Source organism: Conger conger, chromosome 7 (assembly GCF_963514075.1).
Source record: "Conger conger chromosome 7, fConCon1.1, whole genome shotgun sequence".
NCBI lineage: Eukaryota > Metazoa > Chordata > Actinopteri > Anguilliformes > Congridae > Conger > Conger conger.
This window is the reverse complement of record NC_083766.1, coordinates 50,902,557-50,926,874: the sequence shown is the minus strand read 5'-3', so window position 1 is coordinate 50,926,874 and position 24,318 is coordinate 50,902,557. Positions and strand designations below refer to the sequence as shown.

At 43.8% G+C, this 24,318-nt stretch overlaps 1 protein-coding gene across 1 annotated transcript in view; it reads left to right on the top strand.

Moving 5' to 3' along the window:
* The first annotated feature begins 813 nt into the window (after positions 1-813).
* The window catches only part of LOC133133752 (syntaxin-1A), a 112,757-nt gene continuing 89,252 nt past the window's right edge, over positions 814-24,318 (top strand). The window contains exon 1 of the mRNA XM_061249932.1: positions 814-944. Within this exon, the coding sequence (XP_061105916.1) occupies positions 915-944 (30 nt within the window). The 5' untranslated portion in view covers positions 814-914. The remainder of the gene's footprint in view (positions 945-24,318) is intronic.

Genomic DNA, 24,318 nt, shown 5'->3' with positions numbered 1-24,318 from the left:
TAAGACAAAAACAAGCATCCTTTTCATATACTATGAGTGTGATTGTGAGATGTTAAAAGGGAAGGGATGAAGAATTCTGCTTTAACCAATTTACTTTCTTTAGCACTCGTCCGTTAAGTATAATTGCTGTAAACTCATGAAACATATAGACCCTTAATCATGGGCACCGCAGTCGCGAGATGTTGCAAACCTAACCAAACTAAATTAATAGTGTGCTTTAAGATTAGCATGTTTTTAATTCACCAAGCCTGAACTTTTCTGTGTATGTGTTTATGTGTAAACGATTTTCTTTTAGATTCTTTTACCTTTAGATTTTAAAACCTTAAACCTTAAAAGGTCTCTCGCAATAAAACTAATTCTGGATTAAAACTCCGCAAACACGTTCTCATAAATTATAGCCAGCAGAGGTCACTATTGTCCAAGCAAAACTGCCATAAGAAGAAAAATGAAATTCAGAGCTCAGCTGGGCGTTATCTTTCTACAACCTGTTTCTTTTTATAACGTATATGAAATATCAAAGAAAATGCGCGATAATTTGATGTTATGTCTGATCATAAATGAGCTTGTTTCCCATTTAGTCTAAGATGTCGTGGCACTTCTCATTATTAAAATGTTTAATGTAGTTGATATGTAGATAATCACTGTGACCGAGAATTTAAGGGTAAAATATGCATGTAATTATATTTTACCTTCCCTGTGCGCCAGCTTACATAAAGGGGAAAAAATCACGTTCTCTTTCCGACTCAAAATGAGCCATGCGCGCTCTTGGCGTCTCTACACCCCTTGCGCGTCCCCGCCCCATATCGCTTTGAAAAGGGAAAGGAAATCGGCTGAGCAACCAAGAGAGATACTGGAAGCATCTTCTTTCTGAAAGAAGCTACAAGGGAAACTGGTGGAGAAGTCCAATATACAACATGAAGGACCGTACGCATGAGCTTAGGAGTGTAAGTAGCTAATAATATTTTTCAGATTACTGCGAGTTTGCCCACAACTGAAGCAAACGGTGGTTTGGTGTTGGTGAAATAATGTGATACGACGTGCATTGTAACGACGATTCGCGGAACGTAATGTTTTGATATAAAATGCACTTGCATTCTATCCATCTCAGGAAAAACCATTTAACCATGCATATGAACGCTGCAATATGAAGTACTAAGAACCACTGAGTACACATGAGATGTATCCGTATATTATTTAGTTTCAAATAGACAATTTAACTATTTAATTTCTAAGAATTGTTCTATAATTGGCGGTGTTCTAACCCTGGGAAGTGGTTATGTAGCCTATTAGAAGCGTTAATGGCTTTGGTGAAAGACTGTCTGAGAACCTCAGTTGGATTGGATTTGTCAGGTGGCGCTATCTATGGGCGCTATGTGCGTGATTGCCATAAAACACGAAACGTACCCTAACTAGCCACAATACTGGACATGGACATTTCTTAGTCTAAAAACTGGTGTTTTTTTGCCATTTAATTGGCTTCCTGCAAGAGTGGCAACGGTAACTTGGAAGCAAATTTTTTGACACTTTTTGTGTTCATTTATTAATAATTGAACTGTGAACTAACGGTTGTTTGAGACTTTCTAAGTCAATGAAGAAACTAATTAGGTGGCAGAAAGTAATTCCTTGTCAAACAAGGTCACCGGGGCTAAACGTTTCAGGCGAGTGACCTCCAAATAAAGCATTGATGCTTTCATTAGGGTCTGTGAAGTGTTGATTAGGCTGAAAGGTGGTGCGTGGTTTTAAATGAATATACTGAATATGAATTTAAAACTACAAATCATGAACGTGAATGCTCTGTAAGCACTACGAATAGTTAAAATGATCAATGACTGAATCTGTGATTCTTATATTTTGGCAGGAGTTATAATAATCAGTTGGTTGAAATATTACTATAAGATATTGACTCCATTGCATATTTAGGAGGGCTGCTGCAGTTCAAAGAATAGCCTAGACATTTTTTTTCAGTTGTGCCTGGGTGTCTTTGTGAGGTATATTAGCCAAATCAATCCTGAAACAGTGAGAATATATGTAATTGTAAATTACATTTATCCCCCATATGTTGAATATTCCAACAACTAGCAGGTTATAATTTGATTTTATGTGAGTGCCATTTGAATCTCCTGCAAATAATAATCCTGTTGGCCTGTTGACCGCAACATTTCAACTGTGGTCTTAATGAACTCTCTGGGGCTGTCTTGACAAGATTCACTGTAGCCATTTTCTACACAGAGAAGCAGCACTATTTTTCTGACAGCTTGTCCGGACTCCACAACCACACACTTGATAGACGAGTGATCAGAAATAAGGGGAATGCATGTTATTGGTGCTTCCAATTGGAAAATAATCCAACCGTTGGATTTATCCAGTGATTCTCAAACTCGGTCCTGAGGACCCCCTATGTATGCTGGTTTTTGTTCCAGCAACAATTGCAATCCCAGATTTTTAACAAACTGTTAAAAAAAAAAAAAAAAAAATATATATATATATATATATATATATATATATATATATATATATATATATATATATATATATATATATATATATCAAATTAAAGACAAGTGAATCAATAGGCTCCTAATTAGAATTAGGTTGCCGAATGCAGGTGTTCAAGTTTATTCATAATCTCCTGTCAGTTTATTGGCATAATTAATTATCATTTTCTTAGTACTTGAATACTTCCTATATTATCTACCAGATGGTTAGTTTTCATGGCCAGGTGTCCACACTTCCATGAATAAGAAACCTGTTGATTCACCTCAGTCTTTAATCTGTTCGGATCAGTTACTCTCTTTATGTCATTGTTTGTAATATAGCGCAATGTGAATATGGGAGTTTAATTCTTCATGGTATGCAAATGGTAAATGATTGGCATTATATAGCGCCTTTATCCAAAGCGCTGTACAATTGATGCTTCTCATTCGCCCATTCATATACACACTCACACACCGACGGCGATTGGCTGCCATGCAAGGCGCAGACCAGCTCGTCAGGAGCATTTGGGGGTTAGGTGTCTTGCTCAGGGACACTTTGACACAGCCCGGGTGGGGGATCGAACCGGCAACCCTCCGACTGCCAGACGACTGCTCTTACTGCCTGAGCCATGTATGCATCTCTTTGCATCTCATAATCATTAAGTGATCTCTCCAAATATGACAAGTACTTAATTTAGTAAAGCTACAGTTTATTGCAATTCTGGGATTATGACTGTGGTTGGAATGAGAACCAGCATACTCCAGGACAGAGTTTGAGAACCGCTGGGTTAATCTGATGGATTTAATCCATCTGATTAACATAGCCATGATAAGTAGCCAGGGCCTTGAGCAAGGCCCTTAACCCCACATTGCTCCAGGCGGGATTGTCCCCTGCTTGCTTAGTCTAATCAAATGGAAGTCGTTTGGGTAAAAGTGTCAGCTCAATAACATGTCATGTAATCATGTACAGGTAAGACCCTAGGTAGAATATAACCCTTTTACCTTTGAAATAATAAATATATACTGACTATAAAGCCTGAACTGTCTGATTTATTGATTTTAATTTGATTTATTTATTCATTTAATTGGCCTTTTTAAATAATTTAATTCTGCCACTCATTTTCAGCTCTGAAGTCTATTGATGATTTCTACAGAGCCCATCGGCTCTCCTACTGACCCTGAAATGCTCATCACCTGAGCAGGGAGGGGGGAGGGGAGAGAGGAGAGCGGGGTGTGCAGTGTCTGGGATTCGTGCCATTGGAGTAGAACTATTTCACTACTGGCTGCCTTGAGTGGATGAATGAATGTGTTTGGAGACACCTGGTGCTCCAGTGAAAGGAGTCTCAAAAAAGGCAGTCCAGTGTAGCGTTGTCTAGTGCAGTGTAGCTTTGTGTAGTGTAGTGCAGTGTAGCTTTATGTAGTGTAGTTTAGCAGTGTAGCTTTGTGTAGTCTAGTGCAGTGTAGTCTAGTGCAGTGTAGCTTTGTGTACTGTAGTGCAGTGCAGTGTAGCTTTGTGTAGTGTAGTGTAGTGCAGTGTAGCTTTATGTAGTGTAGTTTAGTGCAGTGTAGGATTGTGTAGTGTAACTTAGTGCAGTGTAGTATTGTGTACTGTAGTCTAGCGCCGTGTAGCTTTGTGTAGTGTAACTTAGCACAGTGTAGGATTGTGTAGTGTACTGCAGTGTAGTCTAGCGCAGTGTAGCTTTGTGTAGTGTAACTTAGCGCAGTGTAGGATTGTGTAGTGTAGTCTAGCGCCGTGTAGCTTTGTGTTGTGTAACTTAGCACAGTGTAGGATTGTGTAGTGCAGTCTAGCGCTGTGTAGCTTTGTGTTGTATAACTTAGCACAGTGTAGGATTGTGCAGTGTAGTCTAGCGCAGTGTAGCTTTGTGTAGTGTAACTTAGTGCCGTGTAGGATTGTGTAGTGTAGTCTAGCGCCGTGTAGCTTTGTGTTGTGTAACTTAGCACAGTGTAGGATTGTGTAGTGTAGTCTAGCGCTGTGTAGCTTTGTGTAGTGTAACTTAGCACAGTGTAGGATTGTGTAGTGTAGTCTAGCGCTGTGTAGCTTTGTGTTGTATAACCTGGCACAGTGTAGGATTGTGTAGTGTAGTCTAGCGCTGTGTAGCTTTGTGTTGTGTAACTTAGCACAGTGTAGGATTGTGTAGTGTAGTCTAGCGATGTGTAGCTTTGTGTTGTGTAACTTAGCACAGTGTAGGATTGTGTAGTGTAGTGCAGTGTAGTCTAGCGCAGTGTAGCTTTGTGTAGTGTAGCGCAGTGTATTGTTGCGTTGTGTAGCGTAGCACAGTGTAGTTTAGCATAGTGCAGATGGGTCCTGTCTGAAGGGGGGTGGTGGTGTAACCGATCAGCCTTTTGGAGGGTACAGTACATGATAAACACTGTGCACAGCACTCAGGCAAATGAGAGGGTTGGTAAAGCAGTGTTTTTCTCCCATTTACAATGGCCGGTTTTATTCTTAGGCCTGTCTCAGCACTGCAACCTCCTCCACCAATTTGGCCATATTCTTTTCACTCAGCAGTGGGCCAGCTGGGCTGAGCAGGGCTGGCGTCAGAGCCGTACGCAGGCAGACTCTCCATCTGCGATTGGCTGGATGGGGCCAGCCTCGCATGGCGAGACCAAGAGCTTGCTCAAATCCTCTCCCCCCTCGATGTGATGCTGTGACCAATGGCATCACGTTGGTCTAGTTCTTCAGTAGAGGAGAATGAGCCTTTTTTTAAATTTATTGATTTCTTCTTTTTTTTTTTTGGCCTGTCAAACAAAATAATAAAGAGGAGACGGCGATATAATGCAATATTAGAGGTGTGAAGCACTGCCCTGTGAGAATATGGAATGGCTGTTCTTGTTAAGTCTTTGCTGTCAGTAGCTATTCATAAAGCTGGCTGTTATGGCCTCCGTTTTAAAAACATTGGAGGTGCTCTGCTGTTTCTTGTGCAGATGGCTCTCCCAGGTCCTCCTCCAGTGCCCTCAACCTGAGTCCATGGGACAGTCCCAATATTCTGAAAATGCATCCTCCTTTCCTCCTCCCGTCTCCTCCCCCCATACCTCCAGATAGAAGGAGACTAGTGGAGGAAAGGAGGATGAATTTCTTTTTGAGTATTGGGACGCGCTTAATGGCGGCTTTCACAGTACCACAGCGGAGCTGAAGTAGAAGTCTTACAGCCTCCGAGAGACCGCCTGGCGTCGTTCTCACCTCCCCAAATCGGTCGCTTATGGGTCTTTAATCTGATTGGTTATCACACCGTTTTCCCCGTCCTTCTGGCCACTTCGCCGGCTTGGCTCGCGACGCCGGACATCTCAACGTTACCGGCGGTCGTGAAGAATCGCCTCTCGTTGAAAATGAGTGGAGCCGATGTCATCAGTGGAGATAATTCGCTTCTCGGCGGAGGATGTGTGGCTGCAACCCTGGGCAGATCAGAACACAGCCAGGCCTCTGGCTAACAGCTGGTAAGGCTGTAGGTGCGTGGCGAATGGCTAGGGGGTTATTATGCAGCTGTAGCCCTGAGCTAATTAAAACATGGCCTGCCTCAGTGAGATGGTCAGTAATAGTCCTGCTGCTGTGGGCTGCTCCCTACAGTCAGCTAAGGATGTAGCATAGAGTCAGAATTAGGGCTCGTCTTGGGTAAGAGTGCCTGTAAGGATGTTTTCTGGCTGTTGTATGGTTTGTTGGTGTCTCACTAGGTGTGAGCAAAATATTCCCCGTTACCTAGTTTGCATGTGTGTTGGATGAATTATTCATCCCGACTGCACCGTTAGCAGGTTGCTGAATGCCTGACTGGACGCAGGTGTTAATTCGATTGGGATTACGTCACCATATTTTTCATTTCAATGAAAGCAGTGCAGTTAGACGTTTTCTGTGGTTACTTGACATCCTGTTTTTCAACCGTGATAAGCATATACTTCTTTTAAATGTACATGTGTAAACAGTGGAGGTGGATAATTAATTATCTGTTTTGTCATAATAGGCATCACCTCTTGTCTTTCAACACCTCGTCAAAATGGTGAAGATTCACTTCTGGGAGTAAATTGCAGTTAATATTCTTGGTAATATCTCCAAGGAGGATCTGTGGAGCTACAGGCCTAGTTTACTGTTCAGCTAGCTTATTTTGCTTATGGGCAATGAAAGTAATATGCTGTGAACAGCATAGGGTGGGTGCGGGTGATCAAAGTTTCGAAAACCGGGCACTATCTTGTTTAATGAGATTCGATTCAAAGGGCCTCCTGTTTAAACTCGGTACCTGAAACTCGTTATTTTTCTACCTGATTTGTTCCTGAAACCTAAAGGAATAAGAGCAAGAGGGAAGCATTTCTGCTGTCTGCAGAGCCAGGCCATGTTGTTTCTTATTGTTTGTGCCGTTTGTCTTTATATAGATTAAAATCCTGCTGGGGAACTGTCTAAAGAAATTTGATTTCCCCCGGGCAGGAAACGAGCGAGGGTTTATTCTGTGTTTATGTGCTAATACCGTCGCACATTTGACTTGAACAACATATCGGCTTCTTGGAATGCTTCCACTTGTAAAGTAAGTGCGTAAATCTGTCAGAAATTACAGCCGCTAGCGCTTGTTGTGATTACATTTCGGTGCTTCGGAATTTAAATTTTACTCCTCTAAAGTTATATTGATGGCTTGCATGCGAACTTAAAGGTACATAAAAGTTAATGTTATTTGCCACCGCGAGCGAGTCCAAGTCTGCCGAAAGGAATTTCACAGGGAACGGATAGTATTAAAATGTAACAAATACACACTCACTGAGCAGTTTATAATTATATGTACATAATGTACTACTTATTCATGCCATTATCTAATCAGCCAATTGGGTGGCAGCAGGGCAATGCATAAAATCTGCATGATAAAATACGTTTGGGGTCGAGGGTCAGGAGCTTCACTTAATGTTCACATCAACCATCAGAATGGGGAAAAAATGTGAGCTAAGTGACTTTGACTGTGGAATGATTGTGGCGGACAGGGTGGTTTGAGTATCTCAAACTGCTGATCTCCTGGGATTTTCTCACACAACAGTCTCTAGAGTTTGCAGAGAATGGTGTGAAAACATCCAGTGAGCAGCAGTTCTGCGGGCAGAAATTACTTGTTAATGACAGAGGTTCAAGGAGAATGGCTAGACTGGTTAAAGCTGACAGGAAGGTGACAGTAACGCAAATAAACACACATTTCAATAGTGGTATGCAGAAGAGCATCTCTGAACACACAACTCATCAAACCTCTAAGTGGATAGGCTACAGCTGCAGAAGACTTAAGTCTAAAAAATAAGTCTAATAAATGCACTGCGTGAGCACTTTATTAGGTAAATCAACGGCAAATCCACCAAAATGTAAAGTAACTGTTTATAAGTTCCTACTGTTGAATATACCAACCCCTTTCCAAAATAAATACTTGAATTCATTAGCAGACTTAGATTCCGGTGAAGCACTTCTGTTTAATACCTCATACAACAGTATGTGTCTTATCGGAGGAGTCCGTTTAAAGGTTAGCTTCGTGCTTAATGAAAGTGAACATTGATGTGTCTGATGAAAGCAGACATAATTCCCTCTGGGGCCTTGCAGTAATGCTACTGTAAAGGTGCTGTTAATATTTCACTTTTTATCACATCTGTTGATTGACAGGCTGCGTGATAAAGCGCAGCATTTTGACTTGGCAGACATCTATCTAAAGATGGTTTTAATTGAAACGCAGTCAGTGGTTTATGCTGCAAGGCTGTCTGTATGAAGGATTGAAAGGGCAATAAATAACCACGTAGGTTTTATTGGGCATTCATTTTCACTTCCAAGCCTTTAAAATGTTTAGATGCTTGCATTAATTTGAAGGGATGCCTGTTTGGCGAGACCTAATTCTTGATGTTCATGAGGTGCGTTTCATATGAAATGTACAGATGTCCGCTGTAGTCTGTATAGGAGGCAGCCTTAAGATACATCACTGGGACCCGCAAGGTCGGTGGTTCGATCCCTGGTGTAGTCATGATTAGAGCCGCACAGCTGTTGGGCTAGTCCCTTAACCCCACATTGCTCCAGGTATTGTCTTCTGCTTAGTCTAATCAACTGTAAGTCACTTTGGATAAAAGCGTCAGCCAACTAACATGTAATCTAATGCCTGTGACCCTTTGCCCACAATACCAGGTTCTGGTCATCTCTTGGCATTACTAGCTGGAATGGTGCCATTAAGAACTCAAGTCCTTAAAAAAAAAAAAGAAAATGTATATTTTTTAAATAATAATTTGCTGGCCAACATGGGGCTGAGCTTCTCCGATTCCCACCCCAATTTGGATTGGCCAATCGTCTGCAAGCACATCAGCGTTCATGCTGCTATCCCCTCGGTCGATTCGGGAGTGCGACCATGTCCGCGGTTCTCCTCCTAAACACGCGGTGTCTCCAGCTGCTTCTTTTCACACTGCAGACTACAGCTAAGCTTGCACAGAGTAGTGTCAGAGGAGGACCTTTTTTCAAGCCGCTTTCTCATGAAACCCACAGGCGCCCCAACCGTCCAGCGGGGGTCACTAGAGATGAAAGCCGATCCCTAACCTACTGAACCCTCCCATACCCTGGCCGTCGCAGTTTGCGTTTCCGCATTGCCCTACGGAGCGTCGCTCTGGTATGTTCCGGATTCAATCCGCGGCAGCCGGGCTCATCCTTGCACCGCGCTGTTGGAAACGAACATCGGTTCACACTCCATGTCAGCTCATAGGGACCTATTAGCTGGTTCGGCGCTTGTCGGTGAAACTCTTTGTTTGTGCGAATGTGTCGGGACTACCCTGTTCATTACCTTAATCACGTCTCGGCGAGATGGCAGCGCAGGTGGGAAGTACGATACAAATCCCGTTTGAACTGTAAGGATGGCATCTTTTTTCAGTCGCATTTCACCTGTTGGAGTGGGGACTGTGTAGGTTTGAAGTTTACGCCTGCTTCTGGATCCACTCCCCCTCTGCAAATCACCTGTAATTTTGATTAGACATCTCAGTCACCACCCTTCAGAAATATGTATATTCTGCATTTGATTGACATCCCTCCTGTGTTGCCCTGCTAACACGAATGTGGATTAACTAAAGCAAGTCTCATTTTTAATATTGTTGTAAATTATACAACCGAACAACGACAGGACTTTGAAGCATAGGCTGTTGTTATGGAAATTAAACCGGTGAGATGGTACAAGAGTATGTGATTACTACAGATGCAATTTGAATGCAGTCTGTTTTCATCAACATCCGGAGTTTATGGATACCCATCAATCTTTCGGGTTTATGAAGGTGAAGCCAATGACACGTAGACGGGGAAGAGGTTATTATGAAAGTGGTGGATTGCTGTTGCCATTTTTGCTTTCGCTGTGTACTGTTTATGAGCTGAGAAATCCCTGTTTGGGGCCTGATACCCGTATTTGGAACGCAGTCATGGTAAATTACCTGCTGCATTTTGTGTGTGTGAACGCACAAAAGAAAGACTACGGTATGTGTGGAGCTGTGTACACGGCACGCCTCACAAACATCAGCGCTGTTAGGAGATTACGTGGGAGTTGAGTGTCTTTGTGGAGGAGATCCCATTGAAGGAGTGAGTTATTCACATTGGTATTCGTGTTTGTATTCGTGTTCATACTAGCACAGAAGCGGTTCCTGCAGGAGGCCGCCCGGCTTCATCTTCATCCCAGTCGGGGAGTGAAACTCTCCTGAGCGAATTGTTCTAATGAAGCATGCAGGAAACAGCTGTGTGTTATTAATGTGACAAAATACACGTGTCTGTTTCTGCTTACGGAGCTTTTGGAGGTTTTCCCGTTGCACTTGGTCCGCTTTTACTCTTGGAGGAGATCTTTATTTGGCTCCACAGATGTGGTGGATTAGGGGCACATTTGTTTTTGTACGCAAAATGATCAATAAGTCTAGCAAAGCAGCTGCTGCCATGAACTCTGGAGTGCTCTAGACGGCTACAAGAGACGTGCGACGGTGCTTTTGAACATAAGTGCCTCTGAACGGACGTCGTGACCTGCACTGGGCGTTTCTAGCTCTCTTCTAAGTCCAATTTTGCAAACATTTGGTCTCTCCCAGTGCAGTTTGACCGCTACAAGACGGCTTTTCTTCCAGCAGGAATCCCCTGATTAGAATCACACCCTGTTTAAATGTTCCTATGTGCTTTTTTTTAAAGCCTCTTATTCGACCAACTTTTACTCAAAGATTAAGCTGGAGGGTGTCCCGCATCTGGGCAGCAGGCTGGCATAAATGGCGGTGCTCTTTTCCACGTCGTTTTGCAGGTTACATTAAGCAGGTGACAGACCGTAAGCTGTGCTGTGATCAACAATTCCCAATAAAAGCCAGCTTTTCGCTTTCAGCAGGTGACGGATACCTGCAGGCCCGAGGCTGTGCACGCTGCGCTTTCTGATGGCAAGTGTGACCTCGCTGCCAGAAAGCCGGTGCGATCGCAACCAACGCTGTGACTTACTTGCTTCCTCGGCCGGTACTTTCAAGTCTTATCACAGAGCATTAGCAGAATGAGAAGACAGGGGATCAAACGACAAAATACAATATAAATGCAAATTTCAATAGGACAAGGGCTGCAAATGCTATTACGGCTGGAAATGTTACGGAAACAGAAATGTCCAGAGTGGCTTTAAGCTGATAATACAAACTGAGGCGACTGCAGGCCACGCCGGAATAAAAGCTCTGACTCTGAGGAAGGGTCCAATCATGCTGCTTTGGGGCAGATGTGTTCATTGGGTAAGGGTGAGGTGTAAAGAGGTAAATGGGGGTGGCAGATGGCTCACTCTACCGCTGAAGGAACCGCAATGAATATGGGAGCAGAAGTGGGAATGGAATTTGCCCAGCAGTGGAGAAAGCAGTGAGACTACAGTGGGTTATGAAAAGCTCCTCTGATTGGCTGGGCCTTGTGACGGACAGGTCCAGCCAGGATTACCTCATTTAAAGGTACTACAATGGAACCATGGACAGAATCCATTTTAGGTGGTTCCAATTACAGCTGTGAAAAAGGGACTTTTGTGTTTTGTCTGATTACCAAGATATTCATTTTTCCACAGGAAACTGTGTTGATCGTTATATTATCAGCCTATATGCATAAATCAGAAAAGTTAATCATTAAGAAATGAAGTCATGGGTCTGGTCATCCAACTAGATAATCTATGTGAATAGCAGACCTTTTATATCAAGCTGACATTGTCAATGATGATTCTTTATGATTATCTTTTTTTTGTACAACATAAAAAGTAGCCTGGCCTTTTAGATTAAATATGAAGTATTCAAATGATCAAGGTGAAAAATATTGGAATACAGAAAGGATATTTGCAGCTCAAATACTTCACAGGCCTCTTCTGACACACAATTAATGTTCTATTATGTTGGTTAAATAGGCCACCGTTCATACAGTTTTAATGGGCTTCCGTTGTAAAACTGGGCGAAGGTCTGCCAGTGGTCCAGCTCTGTGTTTCAGGGTCAAACTACATGCACTTTCCTGTCATTGTGCTGGTGACAGATACGCAGTGCTGTGCGGCCATCTGTCTCTGGCCCTGAACACACAGGAGAAGGTGAGTCAACAGGGAGATGCCGCCCCAGTCACACTTTATGTGCCTTACAGGTAGTAGGGGATCTGGAAGCCCATCTGTTTCCCATTACATAGTCGCGTATGGTTAGTCGATGATATATTGCTTTACAATTGTGATTAACTGTCTGCCGAATACATTTTGCTTGGGTTAGTTGCCTTGCGTTATTATTTGCCACTGTGTAGGCATACACTGCATGTATATAATAATGAGGCGAGCTGCTTGATTAGCCTTTTTGGCACTGTATAGATTTGCCATTGTATGCTTTTGCTGTATATGTTTTGCTGTTCTAGTTTTTGTATTCTTAACTCTATGTGCGAATAAACAAAGAGGCTGACAGTGGCTTGAGAGGAATAATAAGTGGAAGAGTACCAATGTGTTTTCTGAGGCTGTAAAATAAGCAGCCCTCGATGCGTTCACCATGCTGCCTCTTAGCATACAGTTTTCTCAGGAGGACCTCTTGTTTTATGTTCTTGCCCAGTGTGTCTCCGTGCTGCGCCACTTTGCTATGGACCGCGATTCAAGCTGAGCCTCGACTAGGGCGATGCAACTGGCAAGCTCTGCCTGTTACAGCTCGACTCTCCAGTGCTGTGGGATTACTGGCAGCAGATGTTCGATCTTCTGGATTTTGAATATGGCGAGCGGGAGAGCAGCTGCCCCCTACCCAAGTAACAAACTACTGCATAAACATAACATAGGTATATACTGTATGGGCATGTGTGTGTTTATGTAAAATGTGTAGATATACCGCCTAGATATTGATATTCCTTCGGGAACACCTCATATGTAAGTTCCCTCATTTCCTATTCGGCTTGCAATGAAGCATGGCGGTCTGGAGGCTGAGAAGCTAGAGGGTGGTGGTTCTACTAGGGAATTATCCCCTGAGGATTCTCATGGTTGGGCACACACGTTCTTCTCTTAAATCAGCATGAAGAACCATTGACCTGGTGTACGTTTTTTATTAAAGGCTGGATTTAATTCTCAAGTACTTACTGATGTTCCTGATAATCCAATTAATTACCCAGGGAAGTAATTAGATCAAATGAGAAATCGGAGATATTTGTGGACCGTAGGCATTACTTGCAGTAATCCGTGTTGCTAAACTTACAACAAAATGTCATCCTAGTTAGTATCAGCCGAGGGATGGATACAGTCATTAGACAAGCAAATTGTTTAATCACTCCAGAGAGATGGGATTTGTATGTTCCTGATAACTGTTGCCGTCTGGAATGGTTTTAGAAACAAATTATTCCAAGATTTTATTTTTCTAACTTTATCGATTCCTTTTTCCGTTGATAAATATACTATCGACTGGATGCTATTAGGGGAGCTGATGGGTGTTTAGCGCCACCTCAGTTTTCCAGGGTAGTTGAAACCCAGCAAATCTTTCATCTGCTCAGGCCTGAGGACTGAACCACTTGCAGATACAGTTAAAATGTGCCGCACAGCTCCAAACTGAAATAAATTGGAACTTGTGGATAGTAGAAACGGCACTGCAAGGCAGTTGACGTGTTTTATTTATAAAGCGCAGGTTGAGGGAACGACTGCGCTGTGGGCTTGTGTGTTGTTGACAGCTGCGTCCTGCTTGCCTCTCAGAAATAAGTTTCTGAAATGGTTGAAGTAGCTCTGTAGAAAGAGGGGCTAAGCACTGAATCCTGTGGACGCTCAAATGTTCAATTAAACTTGTTACTTTTCAAAACGTGAAATCACACGAAACAAAAACCTGAGTAAAATTTGATAACAGTAAGAGTAAATGTGATGTTTCTCTGTGGAGGAATGCTGCTAGTGTCCGTTGGCGAGCGTTTGATCCAGGCGTGATGCGGTCCTGTGTCTGGCGGTTTGAGCGCGTGCAGAGCCGCGAGCTTCGCCCCCCCGCTGGGGGCTCCCGCTGTGGCCGGAGCGCACGGTTCTCACCGCAAAAAACTAAATTAGCCACAGCCAAACCGACGGAGGGGGACGCAGACAGATTGTGTATTCAAGAGCTGCGTTCCCTGTTCAGGGGCGGGGGGCGTATACATTATTTATGACCTGTACAGTATGCGCATGAATTAGACCTGTGCGCAACGGGGGGGGGACTCTACTTGACGGGTCTGCAGGATGACTCCAGGCCCTGTTCCAGTGTGGAGGCAGGCTCCTCTGTCTGATGTGGAATCTGTGTCAGTGTTGAGTGGGGCCGGGGGCAGCAGCGCTGGGCAACGCGCCGTTGGCTGTGCCGTCACCCGTGAAGGGAGGGACTCAATCGGCCAGGGTGAGCCAGCGCACCTCATTGGCTACCCGTGACCCACGCTGGGTCAGTAGGGCACCGCTGACTACTCACTCATAAAATGTGAAGCGCCTTCCTCGTATCTGTGCGGGCTCTACCTGTGGACTGCACTGAGACAGTGAATGGACTTAACATAAGCTTATGGCGAGAACAGGCCATTCAGCCCGGCAACGCTCGCCTTTTCCTACCCCTAAGTGTACCTACTGCTTAGTTTGCCCAAAAGCTACATAGTATCTAGCACTGTATCAAGCCTGGTCTTGAAAACCCCCAGTGTTTCTGCCTCCACTACATGTCCTGGCAAGCTATTCCACACATTGACCACTCGTTGTGTGAAAAAAGACTTCCTAATATTTGTACTTCACATGATGGTTTTTTTCGGAGGAGAGCAGGTGCATGTTGTTGCCCTCCAAAATTGATCGCTGAGGTTGCAGGGATAAGCACAACTGGTCAATAAAACTGTCTGCGCATTACAAAATTGAAAATGACAAAAATGGGGAAAAACCTTAAACTCCACATGAAATGTCAATATCAGTTCGTATCCCAAAAAAATGAGTGAAATATGAGGCATTATGGTGTAATTTTTGGATGGATTCTACAGTTTTTTTGGGTTGCACACTGCAGTAGACCTTGGTCAAATACATTATTGTTTTGCATTCAAATACTGTTCTATGCTTTACAGACTTGTCTGGTGTATTGGAAGACTATGAAATACTCTCAAAAAGTGCAAACCCTGCCCCCTTGTCCTCTCGGTTGGCACCATTGCACCAGGCAAGATTAATTGAGCACAGAAAAGTATTTGAATCCCAAACAATTACATATGAACCAGGTCTGCACTACAGTAGCTAGGTGTTCGAATCTCTGAATTTGTACATGCCTGACTACATTTCAGAGCTATTTAAAATAGTCTCTCAACGAGCGAGTGATGTTTGCGTGCTGATTGCTCAGATGGCTGTAAAGCTTTACTCATGAATGTACAAAATGCTTCGGTTGAGTGTACAATCATAGAACTAAGAGTTTTATGATCATGGAAGTCAATTGTGGCTAATCCATTTGAATCTCTGAGCTTCCATCATTGGTGGATTATCCTGGCTGTCTGTTGACAGTAAATGAATAAACAGAGATTAGATCGAGGAAGTGTTCGGTTTGTGACAGATTTAATTATGGTGTCAGTCACAGATGCAAAGAAATCGGGTCCCTCTTGAATTATAAGATGCGACAGCCCTTCAAAACTTGGCAGACAGGTTGCCATCCAAAAGTTGGTTTGTCTAATACTGCCCGTTCACATTTACATAATTCATTTTTGGAGGGATGGATTGGAAAATGTTTATTTCAGGATTCAGGATTTTGCTTCGCTCTTAACGCTGACCATTTATATTCATTTGTACGTTTGTACATCTTATTACATTTGCGGTTGAAATTGAAATGCGTAAAGAGATTACAAAGTATATTCTCATTATGCTTATTCCTTATTGCTAATTGGCCGTGACATTTCATTGTGGAAGATTAACGAGAAAAGGAAAAGCATGCATCATATTTAGCAAGCAACAATTTGTCCTTTTTGAAAAAGGTAGGCAGTATGCGATGGTTATGAATTTTTTCTCTTTATCCGGACGGGTGGAAAGCTGAGTGTTACAAATGGAGATGGGATCACAGCACAGAAAGTCACTTGGCAGGGAGACAAAGTGGCAGTTCACAGGGGGGATTTGGGTTGAGAGGCCCCTCCACCACATGGTCTCTCTAATATGTACCAGTTCTTTTCCGTTAGCTGCTCACTGTCCTTTTCTGAAACCTCAAATTGATACGACTTGTAGCTCAGAATACATTTCAGGGCCCATTCTAAAGATTTCCCTTCCTGTATCTTCCATGCTTACACTTGCCAACTGTTTCTAGAGTCAGAGGCTACAGGTGAAATTTCCTTGATAAATTCACTGGTAAATACCAGACTTCTGTAAGCTCGCAAGACATGTTTTGGCCATCTATGAGTGGGTGTTACTTGGCATGGCTGCCCTTATATAATCTCTCTCAAGATTGCTCAAAAAAAATATTATCTTTGAAAATGCTTTGCCATGTCTGTCTGTTTGTTTGTTATGATTATATAGTGCTTATATCTGCAGCACAATTAGATTGATTGCATCACGGCTCATAACCTGTTCTGTGCATCGGTAACAGACTGCGCGCAGCGCTGATATTGCTGTGGACAGAAAGGAGAGCACGGGAAGATTCGTGTGGGTGAAGTTTTATTTTGGAGCAGTCTGGGCAGCGAAGCGCCTGTTTATTGGAAAGGGCCCTCGTATCCTCCTCCAGGTCGCGGCCCCGGAGTGGGCAGCGCGCTGGCCCTGGGACCAAGCCTGCGCAGGAGGAAGGAGGGGGTGGGTAATTGAGTTTGCGCTGTGTGGGCCTCTCCCTGTAATCAGGTTTGCGTGACAGCCGGGCGGAACGGGGTGGATCCGCCCTCCCACGGCCGAGAGCAGGCCCAGGATCAGAGAGGGAGGGGCGGGGATAAATAGCCGCCACCTCTGCCTGCGTGGGAGCTTCTCCAGAAGCGCTGCTGGAGCGCGCGTGCTGAACCGGGCCGGGGCAGCGCATTCACAAAAGACTAAAATTACAGTTTTCCAGAAGAAGCCCAGATGTCAGGGAAACAAGATGCAAATTAACTCTGGGCAACAATACCCCCGAACACGCAAGAGCTATACTTACCTTGGTCTGACGAACACTGCGCAAGAAAATCTTCGCATGGCTATTAAATAAAACGACCAGAAGAGCACTATATGCAAAAAGTAAACTCCTTTTCAAACTAAGCATTCCAATTAGAATCTAGTCCAAAACTGTGAGCCCATTATGTGACATGAAAGTGAGGTGTGGGTTCCACTCAGAAAGGCTACACTCCACTGGTCGGGTATTTACAGATACCTGTACAAAGAAAAAAACATAACATTTGTAGGGCAGAATGAAACTGATTTCTGTGGACAATAACTGGGCAAAAGGAGAACAAAATTCTGGTTAATCTTAAATCAAGCCCCAATGGCACACTAGAACTTAACCTTGCATTTTGGCATTCAGCAGACATTCTTTTCTTATCCAGAAGGACAGAATATGTCAAGCCTTTTTTCTTTTTCTTTTTTCTTTTCGACATAATACCCATTTCTACTGCTGGATATTCCTACTGAAGGAGGTCAGGATAAATATCTTGCTCATTGGAACAGCGGCAGTGGCCAGCTGGGATTAAAGCCACAAACTCCAATCTTAAAAGCCCTGAATCGCCACCAATTTAAAGTGATGATCCTGGTCCTCTCAGCCAGCTTGCCCTGAAGCTCATATTCAGACCAGCACTGCTAACCAGCCACAAAATGGTGTAGCCCAAATCACGCAGCTAACAAAGACATTTTGAGCATTGGGATGAGGAAAGTAAAACACAAAGTGGGCTAAATTGCTGTGAGTCTATACCCTTGTGGAGTGTCTCTTTTGAATCAGAGATGAAAAGCGGAGACCGCTTATGACGCACAGACTAAGCTACTGACTACACACTTGCAATTGAAGATGGCAGACGCATAAACTTGGTTGCCTGCAGGAAAAACGATTATAAGGTCACTGAAAGACAGGAGAGTTGGAGACATTACATTAATGGCATTTTGGCAGACGCTCTCATCCAGAGCGACATACAGTTGATTAGACTAAGCAGGAGACAATCCTCCCCTGGAGCAATGCAGGATTAAGGGCCTTGCTCAAGGGCCAAACGGCTGTGCGGATCTTACTGTGGCTGCACCGGGATTAGAACCACTGACCCTGCGTGTCCCAGTCATTCACCTTAACCACTTCGCTACAGGCCGCCCCAGACAGAATGGCAGCTCCTCCTTAATTGTAAAAAAATATTCAGAGGAAGAATAAGAATTTGTTATTTTTCTGATGCTTTTTCCAAAGTGATTTACAGTTGATGAGACTAAGCAGGGGGCAATGGGGTTAAAGGCCCAACAGCTGTGTGGATCTTATGGCTACACCAGGGCTTGAAGCACCAACCTTCTGGGACCCAGCCATGTGCCTTAACCAGGTTTCCATGAATTTGCTGAACTACTTATTTGTTTCCTTGTTTCCCCATACTTGTGTGGAGAAAATATGAAAACGGGTAATTCTGTTAGGTGAAGGACCATTGGCCCTGACTGCAGTATTATACCATATTAAGCCGTATATTGAGTGGGTGTGTATAGGCTAGTGCTGGGGCTGTGCTGGACTCGCTGAGGTCCTTGTGGGTCATCACCTCCTTGACTTTGGCAATGATGTCTGTGTGCAGCTCAAGCGACATGGCCAACCGTCTCCTGAATGCTGAATGATTTCGGGGCTGTTGCTTCCATGGCTGTCATTTTGAGTCAAGCCTTTCTCCTGTGTTCGGGATTTTGACCTCACTTTCCGACTTCTGTGTCTCCAAGTTTCAACTGAATGTGGTTCACCCTCTGGCATTAAGAGCCCTTTCTGAATCCATTCTGTATTGCAGTGTACTGTAGCGCATAATCTTCAATAATCTTTTGCGAACAGAACACCGCTTGCAAGAGATTATTGTTGTGTTTCTGTGATTGAAAGTCTTGTATTGCAGTGGTTGGCGTTGGGGGCCGGGGTTCTCTTGCTCCATCTCTGTTGTTAGCTTGGGGATGCTGATTGTCTCTTTCGGCTTTGTGGAATGTTTTCTTTGAAGGGCAAACAGAGAAGATGAGCTACGAAGGAGAGAAGTTGTTCATCTGTGGCACGACTGGGGGGGGGGGGGTGCATGTGTCCAAAAGGGGTAGGGTGGTGGGGGTGTCAAAATGAAAGAGTGGAACTGATTTGGCAAAGTTGTATCAACTGAAAGGGAGACAGTGAACAGAAGTATTGATTCGGATGAGTGAGTATGAGAGAGAGAGAGAGAGGAGCGAAAGTGAGCTAACCATTCAGGGGGAAGAGTCATAAGGCTTCTCTCGCAACAACAAGCATTTCTCACCTGCCCTCTTAGAAAAAGGGTTCTGAAAGGGTTCTTTGGCTTGATTCCATAGATGAACCCTTAGTTCTTTACAGAGCCCTCTATCATTGGTGTGAAGTGTGAAAGCTCTCGGACAACCATTTTTACCTACACTAGGTTCTTCTATGGAACCATATTTTTTGTGTGTTTTCTCATGGTGAGCCTGCTCAAACAGTTGCAGAGAAGACGGGTTTGGCTGCTAACCCTTCATAGATCACACACATCACATTCTTACCAGGATGTCATGCAAAAGACATGTTTGAAACCAAGCAGTTAAAGCACACGCTTGCTCATGGCAACTTTGCTTTTGTCCGATGAGGCAAACAGCCTAAAATGGCGTGGATTGGTGGTGAGGGTCACCCCAGTCTTCTGAAAACCTGGTGGACATATCGTGCTAAAATTCAATATGTATTTCATGGCTATGTTAAAATAATATAACCTGAGTGAATAAACAGTGGTTTAATTATTTAAAGGTAAGCGCTGTAAAATGTTCTCTGTGTTGAGTAATAGTGATATTTAGGTGGCTTTTGAATTAGTGTCATGGTGGCATTTAGTGTACCATATGACTGCCTGTTAAATCATTGAACACATTCAACAGGCACAGCCCTGGAAGCCGATAAAGCGCTGTAATATTTACGGGAAAGTCGATATGCGCGGGCACGCGCGGGGGGGAGGGGGTTTGTAAGGGGTTTTTCTCCACTGATTTATGGTCCCTTTCCGTCCCTCCCTCGCGTTTGTAACCTTGAGCTTTTATCGCAGAGGGCAGGGCGTGATTCGTTCTGATTCAGTGACCTCCTGTTTTACAGCGCGCAGGGTGGTCCTGTGGTATGAGCTGCACACATTTATGCTGTACGTGACATTCTCTTCTTGAACATTGAACTCCCACTGCACCACTTGACGCTTAAATCTGCTTGAAGGGTTTCCATCACCTGTCAAGCTCAAATACTCCTGCTGTGAAACTGAGCCAAGTAGTCGAGGTCGGTTATTAAACAAAAAATGAAAAAAAAAAGTGAAATAAGTACACCGTGTATAAGTCTGTCTGGCCATATCATTATCACATTTATGGATCTTTGGGCTGGATCTTTGATGTTCCTCTAGTTACTGTACTGCAAGTGACAGCTTTTTTCACTGTGCTCCTCTGTACTGGGGGAACCATGAATGAATATTCAATAACCACAATCCTTTGCTCCTTAGTGTACAGTATGTGCTTGCGGTTTATGATCATGTTGTAAACGGTAAAGGACAATGCCGTGACTGGTATTCTCATTTGGAAATTGGTACATCACGATAATTGTCCATCTGCCCGATTTTGGTTTTAGCTGTAAACCACTCCGGACTTGTGTGTGTGTGTGTGTGTGTGTGTGTGTCTGTACTAACGGGAGAGACATTGGCTCAGGAGGCAAGTGTGGTTGCCTGGCTGTGGGAGAGTTGACGGTTCGATCCCCTGCCCTGGGTGTGCCGAAATGTCCCTGAGCAAGACGGCTAACCCCTCAATAGCTCCCGACCAGCTGGTTGGTGCCTTGCATGGCAGCCTTTCGCTGTTGGTGTGTGAGTGCCTCTGTGAATTAATGAATTGTAAAGCGCTTTGTGTAGCCCTAGTTGCTGGTAAAAGCGCTATATACATGCAGTCCATTTACCATTTGAGGAATTAATGTCATCTTTTGTCTGTGTGTCGACAACATCCCAGAACCATCATGGGCTACCACTTACACTTTCAACTACGCTATACTTTCAACGGTTATGCACTCACAATTAAAGAATTAAACCTTGAATTTGTTATAAATGCTGTTATAATCACACCCTGGGTGTCAGTGAGATCAAGGGACATTTTCCACCATTCAGAAACCAAAAGTCAAGCACAATTGACTGTGTAAGGCAACAAAAATGTCTCGGTAATTGAATCAATGCAGTAGAGGTCGTGTGGAAGGGCAAACGGTCCTCAAGAGTGGAGTTAATTCATGCTACTTGTATAGTGCGGAAGCATACGTTGGCTCAATATCGTGTTTTGTTTGTTAAATTGGTGAATGGTGAATGTTTGACTGCCATTGTGCTCACTGTCACGCAGTGAACTGCACGCACACTGGCAGAAGCGGTTTGATTCCATCTCAAAATACCCGTTTGCAAAAATCGGAAATTGTGTTTCCAGAGGTCAGTTCTGCTGTTCTGTCATTGACTCCCGAGATGATTGACGGGCAGCCTTTTAACGGTATGTTTTCATTTCTCTTTTTCTTTCTGACTCATAAATCTTAGCGCCTGTTTGAGATTCTGCAGTCGGTTTGCCCCAGGTCTGTGTTCTGGTATTAGCTGTGCTGTTATTGTAGGAAGGAACTTGACTGCTTGGCCAGTTAGAATCCAGGGGGCTGGACTATGGGTACAAACTAAAGGTGTGCCTGTTTTGCCTGTGAAAAATAGAACATGCTGGCCTAATTCACCATCGTGATGGATGAAAATTCAGGGACTGCAGGGGCCCCCTACCCTCCTGTCTGTTTTAGTTATCCCCGAGGGAAGGACATTTGTCGCAATTTTTTGGTGAAATATGAGCCTGTGCCTTGGCCTAATTATAATCTTAGTAAATTATGTTGTGGGACATGTGACACATTCTTTATGGTTTGGTGAGTGAGTTCCTTACATTGCATTACATTACATATACAGGGGCCACCTGTAGCCTATTGGCTAAAGTACATGACTGGGACCTGGAAGCTTGGTGGTTCAAGCCCCGGTGTAAGATCTGCACAACTGGGCCAACTTGGGCCCATGAGCAAGGCTCTTAACCCGGCATTGCTCCAGGGGGGAATTGTCCCCTGCTTATTCTAATCAAGTCTAAGTTGCTTTGGATAGAAGCGTCAGCAGAATAACAAATTATTATTATTATTATTATTATTATTATTACATTTTGACATTTGCAGTTAATATTTTTACTGAAGCAATTCAGCAAGTATACAGGGTACAGTGGCAACCCCCAGCTGTGATTTGAACCCACAATCTTTGAGCTACAATCCCATTACCATTAGGCTAGATTTTGTGGTACTGCAACTTTATTATCCCGAAGTAGCAACTGTTTCACTATTTATTTATTTAAAGTTATTTTTTTTTAGACATTAAATATTGTGGCCCATTTTTTTAAGATATCAGAGTAGATTTTGTTACATGTATCTTTCAACTGAAATGCAGTAAAAGGCATGCATTACCTACTGTACCTGTTTTATGTACGTATTGCAAAATACTCTCTGTAAAAGCTGAAGTATGTTAGTTTGAGTGCCATTCTAAAAGTGGTGGGTGAAGTATTGTTGAAGATGCTCTCGATCCTCCTTAGACTGATTTCTTTCCTCCAGAAGCACAAAATGATCCGTGTTACTGGAAGAAAGAGGAGCGTTTGCTGAGGGGGAGATGCCTTTCCTTCAATTTCTACAGCACCACCTCCTGTAGTTAGTACCGGGGGCCTGGCGTGCTTCTGAGTTTTGAAAGCCGAAGATAAAAGAATGAACGTTCTTTTTAAAAAAAGATTCAAATTGCATGTTAAATAAGTTAATGGGAATGCTATTTTTAGCCAGTTCTGACTAGAAAGGCGTGAAATGAAATATGTGTCTTGCGCTGTATCAGTGTCTGGGAGTGGGGATGTGAGGAGGAATGTCAACATGAAACGAAAATGAATTAAAAGATGGGGACATTCCCGACATCGTTGTGCTGTAAAACCCTTCTTAAAGACCCCCTTCCTGGAATGAGGAAGCCAGGCTGGGGCATGTGATGGGTACAGATGAAAGGTAGGCTGCTATGCGGAATTTGTCCAATGCTGTGAATCTGTGACTGTAAAGGGCTTATGTATGAAGTGTGTGTGTGTGTGTGCGTGAGAGAATGTGGGAGCGTGTGCATGTGTGAGAGTGTGTGTGCGTGAGAGAATGTGGGAGTGTGTGTGCGTGTGTGAGAGAGTAAGCGTGTGTGTGTGTGCGTGAGAGAGAGTGGGAGTGTGTGCGTGTATGTGTGTGTGTGCGTGCGTGTGTGTGTGTGTGTGTGTGTGTGTGTGTGGGAGTGTGTGTATGTGTGTGTACGTCAGCTCTTGACCTACATGCGAGCAGTAATTACACAGGGCAGCCCTAGACTTATTGTGTTCCTATTGCAGGCTGTGGTATCTATGCCAGGTATCTGTGCTAAGTATCTTTTGAAAGAGGATGTAGTCTATCGAAGCGCACACACACATACTCTCTCATGTGCTTGCGCCTTCATCAACAGCAGAATCTCTTGCCTTTGGGTTTTGATGGCATGCTTCTTGAAAGATACATTAGGCTAGTGGGTCAGAAATTGCACATTTATTAAAAGGGGATAAATTGATCTCTCAGCAGAGGGGACCTTCAGATCAGTGATGACCTTTGACCCCACCCCATTTCCCACGTTTTTTTGAACTTCCCAAGGGGCTGAAACTTGCTCAGGGGCAGACATTAGACATTCATGGAATTTTGATTTGCTTCCCTGCCAACACTGGGAGATAATTATACTGGGGATCGCTTTGCTTTCGCAGAGCCAAAAATAAGCCAGTGATTCAAGATCCATTCCTTTCAGTCTTTTTGTAGATCAATCATGCTCAATTTCTTTGGGGCGTGATTTATTTATTTTATTTTGGCATTCTTTCTCTCTCTCTCTTCCCAGCTGGTCACATGCCTCAGAGAATAAATAAATCAGAGGGACAGAAGGCACAGCGGAATCTTGCCTCTCTGAGGTGGCTGCGAGTTCTTTGTTTTTCTTTTTTTTTGTGATTTCCATGGAGACGGTGCGCACCCCGTAACGTGGGGGCGGGGGGTGCCATTTTGCCAGGCGGCTGTGCGCTCCCTGCAGGCCACCCGTGCGTAGGATTCGACAACCAGCCAAACCCCTCCCATGACACGGTCAGGGCTTTGACGTCAGACACCCCCCTCGCCCCACACCACTTGCTAAACTGGCATCACTGCTCCCCCAAATTCTGCTGGTGCCACAAGTCCCATTAGAAGACTGTCTTTTACCAACAGCTAATGAAACCAGCTATTACCAGCTTGAAATGACCAACGACCAACT